This window comes from Microcebus murinus, chromosome 4 (genome assembly GCF_040939455.1).
Source record: "Microcebus murinus isolate Inina chromosome 4, M.murinus_Inina_mat1.0, whole genome shotgun sequence".
NCBI lineage: Eukaryota > Metazoa > Chordata > Mammalia > Primates > Cheirogaleidae > Microcebus > Microcebus murinus.
Window position 1 is genome coordinate 46,281,494 of NC_134107.1, and position 14,477 is coordinate 46,295,970.

General features: G+C 37.4%; 1 protein-coding gene across 27 annotated transcripts in view; it reads left to right on the forward strand.

Annotated features, from left to right (window-relative positions):
• The window catches only part of SOX6 (SRY-box transcription factor 6), a 631,508-nt gene extending 617,318 nt beyond the window's left edge, over positions 1–14,190 (forward strand). For 24 of the 27 annotated variants that reach the window (XM_076002133.1, XM_012780692.3, XM_012780698.3 and 21 more), the window contains one exon: positions 7,545–12,547. In XM_076002133.1, coding sequence (XP_075858248.1) covers positions 7,545–7,848 — 304 coding nt within the window. In that variant the 3' untranslated portion in view covers positions 7,849–12,547. Of the gene's footprint in view, positions 1–7,544 lie in introns of all 27 variants that reach the window. The other 3 variants (XM_076002147.1, XM_076002144.1, XM_076002136.1) reach the window with 1 other exon arrangement.
• Positions 14,191–14,477: the final 287 nt, after the last annotated feature.

Consider the following 14,477-nt stretch of genomic DNA (forward strand, 5'->3'; position numbering starts at 1 on the left):
AAATGAAGTCTTTGGTTGTGGCACATGGTGTATAAAAGCAGCTTTGAAATTTAGAGACTGAGGATCCTGTTCCTGATAGTGTAGGAGAGTCCTTTGTGGAAGGATCATTTTAGACTGTGGAATAGGGCTACTGAAGTGCTGGCCATGACCAGAATGTCTGATTCTTTAATCTTCAATGCTGAGCATTTTCCGATTCCCAGCTTTGCTACATAAAGCCAAGTATTATTTCTGATTAAGAAATTCTTTTTAAAATAGTTATGTATTCTTTTTTAAATAGTTATATTGGATAGATTATTAACTCCCTAAGGTTCATCTTTGGAAATTGATCTTTATTAGATATGAGGTTGTTACAGGAGGAGTAGGCAGAAAAACAAACAAAAAATGCAAAGATTGATATTGACTTCTTGATGGAATGGGGATGAGATCAATTTTTATAGCTGATTTTGAAAAGACATGCTTAACTTTCAAACCAATAAAACTGCATATAATATTCAACATTTTCATGCATTTTACTGACTACACAATTGCTGCTGATGAGTTAGATTTTTTTACTTGGCTATTATGAACTGAATTTATCAATATTATGGAATGGAATAAGGTTAGCTCTTACCTTGGATTTAACCCCTTCAATTCACAGAATAAGTATCAGAATTTTGTAATAATCCTGATGAATACTATTAATGTAGAATGATATTCATTAGGGTACATATAGTTACAATGATGTCTTATCCAAAGAACTACGACCAAATGTGCTTCCATTTGTTTGAAACTTACTTGGTAATTTATCTAAAGAATTAATAAAGAATTATGAACTAATAAAGAATTATGCAGGTACATTTAGGCCTCCACATCTGCAGATTCAACCAACTGTTGACTGAAAATATTGTTTTAAAAATTCCAGAGGATTTTGCATTGTTGCTGATGTGTAATATGTAGTTAGGCCTATAATGATTGCATCTGTACTGAACATGCACAGATTTTTTTTTATTATTTCCTAAACAATATAATATAATAACATTTATATAGCATTTACATTGTGTTAGATATTACCAGTAATCTAGAGATGATTTAAAGTATACAGGAGGATGTGTATATGTAGGTTCTATGCAAATACTACACCATTTTATATAAGAGACTTGAGCATCCATGGATTTTGGTATCAGTGATGAGTCCTGGAACCAATTCCCTGAGGAACAACTATCATAAAATATTAAATTTGGGACTACTTTATAAACAATGATAATGGCAAATTATTGAACACTTACTGTATATATGTACTGTGCTGAGTGAATGATACAGATTATTGAAAATACAACAAATTTACAATACAGGTAATATCATCCCTACTATAGGGTTGAGAGACACAGTGTTCAGAGATGTTAAATGATTTGTCCAAGGCTACACAGCTAGTAAATGGCAGAGCTGAGATTTAAACCAGGTTTATGTGAATGTGAAACATATGTCCTTTTTACCATAACACATATCTCTCAATCAGAGCCTACAAATTGTTTAGACGCTGTATAGTGTAGTGGCTAAAAGCATCAGTTCTGGAGCCAGACAATTCTGGCTCAATTACTAGAGCTTCTTCTTCCTGGTTGTAGGAAGTAATGCATAGCAATCTTTATTCCTTTGAACTCTCCGCTTGCCCCTGGGAAAGTTATTTAAACTCTCTGTACCTCAGTTTCCGCATATATAGAATGAGAATGACAATAATACTGACAACATAGAACCCTTCTGAAGATTGAATAACATAACATATGTAAAGTTCATAGAACAGTGTCTGGTACATGGTAGGCTCTAAATTAGAGTAAATCTTAGTATTCTAGAAAAATAATTCTGTATGCCAAGTATATATTTTATATTATATTAAAAGAATTATTTTCTAATGCCTTATGCTATAAGTGACTTTGAACATTTGCCATTTTAATCTTAATCATAAAGAGGTTGAATCAAGCTGACAAGATAAATAACTTATAACTATAATTAAAAATAATAAATTAAATAACTGATAAATATAATTAAATTAGCTTTCATTAGACATAATGTTTTCAGTATTGTGCTCCTATAAAGATACTGGATCAGAATTTCCAATAAAGTAAAAAGTAAAGTAAAAAGCTTTCTATTATTTTCATATCTTCCTGCAGTATTGACTACCAAGATGTGTAATGTACAGGCTTATCTCCAAATGAAACAAACTTTGTTGCCTTTATTTATAGACTTTGTAAAGGTCTGAAGGGTCAGCAAACAATGGGGTTTTGCCAACATAAATATGTAGTTACTTTGCAAATGGCAAAGTTAGACCATACTCCAGAAATAGTTTTGTAATTTAGAAACCATACAGCAATTCTGGGCTCTATCAGGGCCAGCTTATATCCTTTATTTAGACTGGGAAGAGGGGTTGTTAGCCATCTCTGTTCATATCAGCTGCATGTATACACTTTTACAAACACCTATAGCTTTTTTTATAAATGCATTTATTATTCGCAAAAGCCAGTACCTGCCAGCTATTCCTGTTTGTGAAATCTGCAGTGTTTGAATTTTGACTTTGAAATTGATCTATAAAGGAAGGAAAAATGCTTTTTAGGGAAGTAATTTCTAATAGTCAAAGCTTGAGCCTTCTGGCTGGATTTTTCATTTTGTTCATTGATTAGTCAATCAATTGGTAAGGGCCTATTTGAAACCAGCTATGTGTTCAGCACTGTACTAAATTAATATAGTACATGAGGCATTATCTGTACACATGAGCGTTCAGAGAATGCTCTAGTTGGAGAAGCTAGACACATACATGAATAGAGTAGCAAATAATTTGTTCTCTCTATATAAATATATGCGTGCATACACACAGAATATATAGAATAATATTGCATATAATATGTAATGAACTACTCATCTTGATTATATAGACAGGAGCAACTAACGCTCAAAGGAAGAGAGATTACTATGCATTAGGACCAACTATAGGGCATCCTTGAGGAAGGGACTTGAGTTTGGGGTAGGTCAGACTGGTAGAAAGTCTGTTCCTGCTTTAATGTGAAGGATAGTATGAACACATGAGAGAAAATGTGGGAATGTTCAACAATAAAGAAGGAGGCCAGCCTAGGAATTTCCCCTGGGAGTAAAGAAAATGTAAAATAGGTAGGGAAGAGCAATATTCTGGAAGCCCTTGAAAGCCAGGCTTCTTCAAGTATAATTAGTTATACACCATTAATATTTTAGTCTTTTTTTATGCTGATAATGACAATATGATAACAAGATCAATGTGACAATTAGCTTATGATTTTGCATGCACAGAATCAATTGTAACATAGAGGAGGTCTCAGACGTTGTATACTTCAAGCAGCCATCGTAGGAGTCCTCTCTAAGCTTTGCTCAGACTTTCCCAGGGCAAGAAAGTTCACCACTTCCCAAGCTAGCTAGATCCTTTGTGGACCATCTCCTGATGCAAGAAAGTTCTTTTCTCTTAACTGAGCCATGTCTGCCTTTCTGCTACTTTGAAGGTTGGCTCTAATCCTATTCTTTGGTCTCTCCTACAACAAATCCCTCCTTTTTATATGAGGATAATCATTCAATCATCTGAAGATGTTTGTATTCATATTTTTTCCCTCTCATACATCTAGTCTCATTACAGCTTTTCTTCTCTAGAATAGGTCACCTAGAATTTTTATGTGTTTTTCTTCTCATTCACTAGTTCATTCATTCATTCTATGTATTGAGCAGATATTTATTGAGTACCTCCTCTGTTACCAGCATTGTCTAGGCTCTAGAGCTATGTCAGTGAAAATCCCTGTCCTTATGAAGCTTTCATTCAAGTGATAGAAGTCAGACAATCAATAAATGAATAAAAAAATATAAAATCATGATAAGTGCCTTAGAACAAAGTAAAATAGTGAAAGGGGTAGGGAGTTTCATAGGATGGGGTGCAATTTTAAATAGAATACCCATATAAAACCTCACTGGGAAGGTAAAATTTGTGCAAAGACCTGTGCAGGTGAGGAACAGGCTGTGTAGATATCTGGGAGAAGTAGGCAGAGAGAATAGCAACTGCATAGGTCCTGAGGGAAGATTGTGCCTAGCTTGTTCAAGAAATAAAGAGGCCAGAATGACAGGTGCAAAATGAGTAGGTAGGAAGGGTAATAGATGTCTGAGGGGTAACAGGGAGCCAGATCATGAAAGGACTTGTAGGCCATTGTGAAGACTTTGAATTTGACCTTGAGTGATACAGAAAGCCATTGAAGAGTGATAAACAAAGGAAGTCCTCTCTTGGCCAGGCTGTAAACCAGAGTATTGCTTTACAGTGTATTGTTGCTGTTGATTCCAAATGACTCCTGTGGGCTAGCACTCATGGAAAGTCCAGCCCGTTACCTTGTCATTTCCTTGGTGCTCTCCCAAACCCAGAACATGCTTGCTGTCTGTGAGATTGATACCAACTTCCCAAAGAGTGAAAGAAAAGGAATTGACATTTGAGTTTCTACTCTATATATGTAATGTTTACATATATATTCTTACTTAATCTTCTTGGCAATCCTGTCAAGTAAGTGTGTTATTCTAATTTTTAGATGAGGAAAGGGAGTATCGGTGATAATTAGCCTGCCCAAGATTACCCAGCCAGCAACTGATGGAGCTGGGATTTAAACCCAAGTCTGTCTGACTCCAGAACCTGAGCTATTTGCATGATACCATATAACCTTCCCAGAAGGCCTTGGTGAGGCGAAAAATCATCTCTACAGGAATAAATTCTCCCTCTAAATTTAGGTACAACCTGAAACAGTTGTATGTGAATGTGGGACCTTTACCAAGGCTGGACTACCTTCATTTCCTCAAGGTGGGGAGTGATGCCTGGATTTTTACCAGTGCTTTTAGAACTGGCTGGGGGCTTAAAGCAGTGACATCTGTCTCTCTAGCACCCAGGAGCCCAGGAGTAGGGTTTGAATATCATACGTGTCTCATTCCAGAAAGTAAATTGTACAGATGTTTTATTTGCTTATTTATTTTTATCATCCCATTACCAGCTTAATGTCCAAATACTGTGAAATATGTGGAGACCAAATTGCTAACTATTTTTCTGATAGTGTAGGCTTGCCTCTCTCACTCCAATCTTCATATCTAGTAGAGAGTTTGTGACATAAGAAAAGGTTCAACTCCTGATTGTGGTACATGAGTGGCCTTGGACAAACCACTGGAACTCTCTGAACCTTAATTGGTTACTTCATCTATGAAAGAGGAGAAGTATGACTTACCTCTCAGGCTTATGAAGATTAAATAAGATCATGTGAAAACATCTAGTTCTAGTCCCCAGCACATAATAGGGGCTCAATCTATACTTATTTAATAGAACTATGGAGATATATATATATATGTATATATATATATATATATATGTATATATATATTCTGATAAAAAATACTGCACATATGTCCATCTATTCTTTATGGAAAGAAAATCTATTTCATAATTTGTATTGGTATGCATAGTTTACATTAAATATTATAGACCAACTTGCCAAATTAGGGAATCTGTAAAATGGGTTAATACTGCAGTAAAAGTTTTCACTCTACATCATAATGTGATTAAAACCAAAATATTTTTATTGCAATTATCCAAATACAGTAAAAAAAATTAGTGAAGCATTCACTGCCTTGGGAAGGTTAGCATGAAATTCAATATGTGTTAATTTGCTCAAAACTTAGGAAGTAAGGAGGATACTATTTTAGAATTTGGTTCCATGAGAAGAAAACTAATATTTTATAAGCTGTTTCTATATATATATTTAGATTCCTCTGTTATCTACTTCCTTCAGGCAATCAAAAAAACTCACCATGAGAGTCATAAAAATTGGATCAATATCAGGTGCTTATTGTCAACTGGGTGCTGACAGGTTATACAAAAGTCAGGAATTTTTATGAGATATAGAGAACTTAGTGTATCTGTATATTGAATATCTATAAAGGAAAAAGTGATGTCATTCAAGTCAGGTGACAACTTAGGTTCAAATATTGGCTCTTCTGGTTACTGAATGCAGGGTCTGGAGCAAGATCTTATTTGGGAATAATAATAACTAATGGGGTTTTCATGTTAATTGAATGAGGTAATATGAAAATATTTTATATGTTATGTTAGTGAAAGGTTGCAGAATAATCATTTTGCCTCATAGTGATTAAAAGATGTTGGTAAAGACAGCATGATCAGTTATCACACACCATGTTTCTAGGCAATCTCTATCATAATTTTTCCTTCCACTAGACTGGAGGACATGCAGATCTTTGTGAGAAAATTGTGCTCTTTAGGGACATGTCGAAGAACAGCTGGTAATTAGCTACTTATTCATAGATTTAGTATATTTTCCTGTAAGAGTGAGGTACATAGAAAGTGTCAATGATAATTTATAAGGTCAATAAGAATTGTTGAAGTGATGATTGACCTGAGCCATGAGTACAAAAAGGTAGAAGAACCTTCCAGAATTTTCCTGACCTCAACTTTTATAGATATATGGAAACTGAGGTTTAGAAAGGACAGTTACAATGACATTTTGAAGCAAATTTTAGCTGTAATTTATTGTCCATAAAATATTAAGAAATACTTGCTGAATACTGCATATAAGAAAATATTATTTCAGTCATAGTCTCTTAGTTAAGTAAATCTTTAATTCTTATATACCAGTTTTAATACCACAAGTGAAGTAGAGAGACAGAGTAGCCATGTCTCCCTGCAGAGAGAGAGAGACAGACCTTCACGAAAGATCTGTTAAGTTTATTTGAACCAGAGTAGTATTGTGAAAGAATGATCTGGTGTGCCCAGGCCTTGGCACACACTGGAATACAGGGTGAGGCTTCATGTCTGGTGTCTGTTATTCTGTTAAGTTGCAGAGCTTTCATTGCTCTTTACTCCTGGCTGGTCCATCCCAGCCCCAGTTTCAGCCCAGGGCCTCAGGAATAATGACATCCAAGATAAACCTTTCATGAGGATCCTTCCCTGTAAGTTCAGCCACAGAAATAAGTAGACATTTACAAGGTCAACAAATAAATGCTTTGCCAAATCTGATTCTCTGGGATATACTAGGTCCTTTCTCACCTTTGATCTTTCCTCCTCTGTGCAGTTCTCAAACCAAGGTGAAGATGCCAGAAACCTGCTTAATAAGTGTCATTGTAATGTCTTATGCCACTTGTCTATTTTTTAAAATGCCCTGAAAGATCTTAAAAATTGATCTCACATGTAACTTTGTGTAACTAGAGCATTTGTTCCTAATGCTAAGCGTTATCCAGGCTTTGCCATATTTGCCATGTTAAAAGAACCCTGTCTTTATATTGTAAAACCATCAATAAATTGTTCCATTATATTGTTTATCCCCCAAACACAACATCAGGGAGATTTACAGGATTATTCCAGGGAACACTTTGTCACATGTTTTTACTTGTTTAGAATGTTAAATAGGGCCCCCCTTTGGAACGGATAGGAGATGAATTCCAATGCCACACACAAGACCCTATATAGAGAGAGTCCCCTCTGTTTCATTTATTTTTATTTATTTATTTTTGAATCTATACAGGCAACAGCCTCAGATTCCAATCACCACAGGAACAGGTGTTGTGTATCCTGGTGCTATCACTATGGCAACTACCACACCATCGCCTCAGATGACATCTGACTGCTCTAGCACCTCAGCCAGCCCAGAGCCCAGCCTCCCCGTCATCCAGAGCACTTATGGTATGAAGACAGAGGGCGGAAGCCTAGCTGGAAATGAAATGATTAATGGAGAGGATGAGATGGAAATGTATGACGACTATGAAGATGACCCCAAGTCAGACTATAGCAGTGAAAATGAGGCCCCAGAGGCTGTCAGTGCCAACTGAGGAGTTTTTGTTTGCTGAATTAAAATACTCTGACATTTCACCCCACCCCCAACAAAAAGTTCTTAAAGAGCCCGCATGCATTTGTGGCTCCACAATTACATCAGCAGAATGGTCTTAATTGTTTCATAAAGTGTGAGACAGATTAAGTTTTCCCTGATTTTTTCATGAACTTGAGTTTTTTGTCGTTGTTGTTGTTGTTGTTGTTTTTTAATTTAGGTGAAGACATATTAAATATGAGACACCAGGACTTGAAAACTTATCTCAACCCATAGCTGTCTTACAAGTCTTATATTTTGTCTTACTTTTTTTTTCTTTTGGATGTTGATAAAGGTTTAAGTTACTGTTTTAGATGGGGTTAAACATTCTCACTCAGGTATGCTGTGCCGGCCTACAGGTTGTGAATGTGTTTTTATTCTGAATTATTTTAGAAAACAACTGAGGATTTCATATTGTGAAACAGAACAAGTCCACAGCGTGTGCAGCTTCATGTAGAGCATATTCAAAAGGCCTCGGAATTCCATTTTTCCATGTGTAGAGTTAAACTTTGAATGTGCCAAACTTTTTCATAACTTTTGAATCTTAATATTTTGAAAGTCTTAAAGGAGACACTGCAAAGTCTTAGACAATCTTTGGCATCTGAAAATAAAATAGCAAACCAACTTTTTTTTTTTCAGAAAATGGTAAAGTACTCAGGAATCTGGAGACAAGATATTGTAAGGAATGAATAAGGTTGCCACAGTGCATGTACCCAATTTTGTTTGCCTCTTGACGTGCCATCAGTGTGTGGCGTGGTATGACATACACACACCAGAGTGGTCACCACACCAGATCCCGACACGGTGGTCTTCTCTGCGGGAGACCACCTCTCACTACATCCATTATCCCTTTGCCTTTAACCCTGACATTCAGTCTTAACACATTTTCTCTTAAATAATTTATTCATTCCAGAATGTCAAGGGTCCACTTACTATTTATTTTTTAAAAAATTGTCGGTGGCATTAATTTAATAATTCTTGTTTTTCACCCTCCTTCCCCAAAGAACTTCTCATCCCTTTTCACCTCCTTCTCCTGCTAGATACAAAAGATGTACATAGTGATTTTATGGCCCCGGAGCATCTGGAAGCATTTCTGAAACCAAGATACTATTAAATACCTATATTATGGTTTTTAAACATGAGTTTATATCTGGCTGCAGGGCTGTGTATTTGGATATAGGTGTGTAGTCTTACATGCAAACAAGTATGCCCCTGAGGTTCACTGTGACCTCAAGTGTTTTGTCAGAATTTCCTCCTAATTCAGTTCAGTCTGCATCAGTGGCATCTCCCCCTGAATTCCATTCAGCAGTGAGGATCAGCAGTGGTGACTGCCAGGCAGGAGAGACCTGCAGCCAAACCTGAAGCCAAACGTTTGTGGGCCACATATGAGTCTACAGTGAAGCTGTCAGGGGCTGGCACCTTTACACTGAGTTGCCTTGTCCCAGCTGGCATATCCAGGGAGTTCTTTGCAAAATCCCCAGGATGCAAGAGGCCACATGACAGCTTCAAAGCATACAGGCAATAGTCATAATCCAGAGAATGGAAGAAAACCATAGGGAAGGAGAAGGGGTGGGAAATACATTCCCTGTATAAGATGTTCCTACTGTTAACTCTGGGGAACAGATAGCTCCTGGGGCGGCAGACAGGTTCCTCTGGCTGACTTCCTGTATCTGTGGCTGCATGGGGACATGCCTACCTGTGAACAAGTTGAACCGCACTTGTCACACAAGGATTTCTCTGGAGATGTGCTGCTGGGCTGGGAGGCAGTGAGCTTTCTTTCCCCATTTCCTAACTACAGGGAGCTCTGCCATGCCACTTTGACCTTCCTGAAACCAGGACTGGTTGCCTAGGGGCGGTTTCACGGAGAGTGGCTCAAGGGGAGAATGTCAGTGAACGGGACAGTTCACCTCATGGGATAACCTAGAATCTTATCACCAGGACATAGGAACGGCCCCATCAGATTTCTTGAGCCATTTTGTCACTTGGAAGAAAATAGTGTACCTTCATATTTATTTAAAGAGTGCTCAAGGCCATACGTAATAGCAATTAGTAGGTCTAGCCAAGATATTACCACCTATGCTGTTAGCTGGAGTGCTCTCTATAAGCTGATTAAGGTACTGATAGGAATGTTTTGTTCTTAATATTGGTTGGGGATTAGAACTTTGTTTTTGTACATTTATTTCATATGAGGAGGAGGTCATTTTTCTAAAACAAAGTATTTATTATTGTCTTACTGATTTCTTTGATTATATACCTCTCCTCCTCAGTTCATTCTCATATTTTTTCTCTTTCTCATTGGCTTTTGCTTTCGCTCTCTCGCCTTTTTTATTTTGTTGCATAGGTAGAGTGTTGTATGGCTAGCTTTGTATTGTATGTAATTAATTTTGCACAAAGGCAAACATTTAGCATAGTAGGTTAATTTTGTTTGTTTTTATGACCATGCCAAAATGATATTCTGGGCTGGTGGAGAACAAAGGACTGTTCTTTAGGACTGAAACTTGATTTTGCTCATAGTAAGAAAAAAAAAACAAAAAACACACACACTCACAGATGTTGTTTCGTAAGTGTTATAAGCACTGGATATAAATGGTATTTTTTATCACTTCTGACTAATGTGAAACTGTTGTACGAAAACTACATGAACAAAAGTCATCTGTTTAGACTCGTGTGGGCTTGCCTCACAGTTGCCGGATTTGAGTCATTTTTATGTCTTGTTATTTCATTTATTTATGCAAAATACATGTGTGTATGAACACTTTGTTTTAGCTCCAGCTCTGCCTCAGTACTGGGGTTCAGTTACTTCTAGCCATGTTCTTAAAAATGAAAAACTATTCAGGAACGATCTGATTGTAAACGTCTCTTTCATTGGATCAAGCAGTGATGCTGTATTTGAATCTAAATTTTGCATATAAGCAATTTATTCTATTTATTAGCCAAGTTTGGCTCTAAATATCCATGGAAATTAAAAATGACAATCATAGGGTTCACTTCATTTTATTTTAAGTGGGGCTTAAACAAAGTTTTTATGACTTTACCATCTCATTTTAGATTTTTTAATTGTGTAAATATAACATAGAAATAGAATTTATTTTTGGTTCATGAATACTTAGTGAGATATAAGTTATGTATTTCCTTTTTGTTCTCTATCCATATATGTTGGTCCAAACTAGAAGTTGATGAGTCCCTGTACGTCATGGGGATAGTGAATTTTCAGCTACAGTGAGAGAACAGTGTTTGACCTGTCAGGAGGACAGCAAAATGCTTCACTGGGGTTCTCATGCAGTTCGGAACCCACTGTCCACAGACTCAGACTTTACCCTTTTTTTTTCTTATAGAAAGTTGATGAATTGAACATACTAAATTTCCAGTACAGCTAGGAGAGAGTCAATTTTCTTTGTGAATCCACATAAATCTTCTAAGCTAGTTCTGTGACCATTTAATAGCACAAAACATGAATACCATTATAAAGGCAAAAATCTGCCTCTGAGATGGGCCATTAATAAAAGTCCCACCATGCCAGTTAAATTAAAGAACGTTGAGCAACTTTTTTCCGATGCTCCCTATTTCATAGTATCCTCAAATCAAATATAAACATTTTGTTCACTTTTTAAAAGAAATTACAGGATCAGGGTTTTCCTTGTCACTTAGAATAGGGACACTGGCAGACAATCCTCAATTAAAATAATGGGCCATATGCACTAGGAAGTAAGGAAAGAAAGGAAAGAGGAAGAAAGAGAGGGAAGGAGGGAGAGAGAAAGAAAAGGTTGATCTGCGGACATGAGCAGCCAGGTTGTCATTTTCTCTATTTCACTGGCAGATGTGAGGCAGTGTCTTTTTCCAGGAAGGTAGGGAAGCTTTGTTGTTTTCGCATGTATCCAGCTCAACCTTTTAGGAGCACCATCAGTTTGCTCCGTTTGGTATCTGATACTCTCCAGCCTTGTCCTCAGGCCTGATTTGATTTGCCAGGGTGCAGACACCAACTCCCAGGCCAGGTTCTAAATTCAGATGTGGGTTCACGGTGCTATTGAGCTTGTCAAATCCTGGCCTCCCCAGAACATTAGCCCCACAGAAGCCTACGGGTGTTTGAAAAGGGTGTGATCACTCTAGGGCTGAAATTAAAGGCTGCTTTCTTTTCCTTATGAAGCTAGGCTACTTCTTCAGAGCACACCCTCCTGAGCTGGGAGCACAGGCGCTAGCTGAAAGCAGGGATTGTTTTGGGGAAGCCCATCTACCTTCAGAAGGAAGGTAGCCCGGTCACTTGAATACCACAGCTGAAGCTGCTTCTCTCAATTTACTCATTTTGCAAAGAATTGACCTCTACCAACTCATTTGGGAATGGAAAAAGAATCACTCAGTAGTTTTAAATCATATGAGAAGTCCTGTACCAAGTGCCAACAACTGCAAAGAAATGCAGCTAAAGGAATGTATTGAAATTATTACTGGGTCTTCCTTTTTAATGAGAAAATGACAAAAATGGTTTCTGTAGCCTTGCCTGATTTTGTGCACGTTTGTCTAAGGATTCAGTTGGCACTTAAGCTCACTTCTCAAAGTATAATAATATTGTATGACCTCATTTGTCCCTTTACAAAAGCACTTGCATCATTTCCTTAAGTCATCTGCTCCCTGACATGTTTTCTTCCTTAATAAACAACTTCTATCTGTTATTCCTGCCGATGATGTTCTGTTTCTGATGCCATATACTATTGAGCGTGCTCCTGTGCTAATATCATTGAAAATATTGATATGCAAACACATTTCCTTTTCATCCCCATCCCATCTTCTCCTTTGGGAACAGATTGCTTTCCACAAGTTCATGAACAAGTATTCGGAATGCTGGTACCTCTGGGGCAGAGGCGGGGGTGGGAGGGAGGGGCAGAAAGGTAATGCTTAGTGCAGATACTCTTCTAATGGGTGTCAGTGGCAATATGAAAGCTTGAAGGCAACTCAGTGGCATATGTTGCTCAGTAGTTTCTTATTCCTGAAGAACCACAAGCATAAAGTAAGGCCTCAGTGCTGGTGCTCTTGGAGTATGGGGAATGTGCAAATATTTAACTGTTTTGTATGCTGCACATTGCAGATCTGCTCATGTGCATTCTCCGTTTGTCTTCCTTTGTCATATGTGTTTTTGCTTTTTTGAAAGTACAGTCTTTATTGTACCATCTCCAGCTTGTAGCAAATTAGAATGCTTAGCATTTATGTTCATTCATTATTGTATTTGCCATGTAAAATTTTTATTACCTTAGACAAGCTTATAAGCTGTTACTACATAACTTATCTTACTGTAACTCTTTTATTTCCCAACGTTGTAATTTGTTTGTGATGTATATTGTGAGATTGTATTCTATGTTAATTTAATCAGCACAATTCACTGACATGCTGGACTGACATGCTGGCTGCTGTTTCAAAGTGTAAAGTTTGTGTCGGGCTGTTGGGACAACTGCAACTCTGTTGTCAAGGTACTGTGCTTTGGTTCCTATAGCAACACTGTGGGTGTGGCCCTTAAGACTCTAAGGGCACTTCATACACCCTCCAGCAACTTTTAAGTGCAGATTTTCTTTGTAGAAATTCTATGTATAATACAGGTACCTACTTGGCCCATGGCTGGTAACTATTTGGGCAATTAGAAAAAACAAAAAACCATAAAAACTAGTGTCTATTGCTGCTTTGAATATGTTTGAAAGTCTGAAAATGTAAATAGTTTATCAAAAAAAAATCTTGTACAGTCCAGTGTAAAGTTTTTAAATGACCTTAAGGGTTGCCATCACATCTTTCTCACACTCTCCTCTTGATAATTTAAAAAAAAGTTTGCTAAGGATTAAAGAAATGGGAAAAATAAAAAAAAAATCTCTTCAAATTTAAAGGAATGAATCATTGTTCTTAGCTTTGTTGCATACACAAACTTCTTGGATTTTGTTGTGCAGTATTGATGTGAGATAAAATTCAACATTGAATAATCTTTCAGTGGTACTTTTCAAAGTCTTCCCCTCCTCTGCCTCATAATTAAGGGAAAAGACAAAATTGAAAGACACACTGTCTTTATCTATCCTGGTGTATGTTGGCACCTTAGCTACTTTTTTTTTTTCCTTTTTGCACAAGGTGCTTTCCTGATATGTTAAACATGCCATCTTTGGGTGATAATGTAAATGCCATGATGGGGCTTAGGCCCCTCAGGGGAGTGTCTATAAGAACTGCCTATTTATGCTCATTTACCTCAAGACTGTCCTCTCTACCCTAATCTAGTTGTCATCACTCCATCTTTTGTACTGCTGTTGACACTTACAAATTAAAGATAAATTTTGTTTTATGACCTCTGTGTATGGCCTTTCTGTGCCCTGCAAACTGTTCCCACCGTGGGGCCCAGCAGGCCCTGGGCTTGCCACCTGCTTGCTGCTGAAGCCTGGGGAGCCCTCCTGCTTTCTGCCGTTGCTTCTGGCTGGCCCAGAGGTAGGTCTGCAAAAGCCTTCGACCTTCTTAGCCTGGAGAGACGTGCCTACTTCTTTCATTTTGCAGCATACATGGCTGGAGCAGGAAATGCTTGTGGATTTGGAAGGGAGGAATAAGACCCAAGGTGGGTTTTTGTCAAGAGAAGATGAG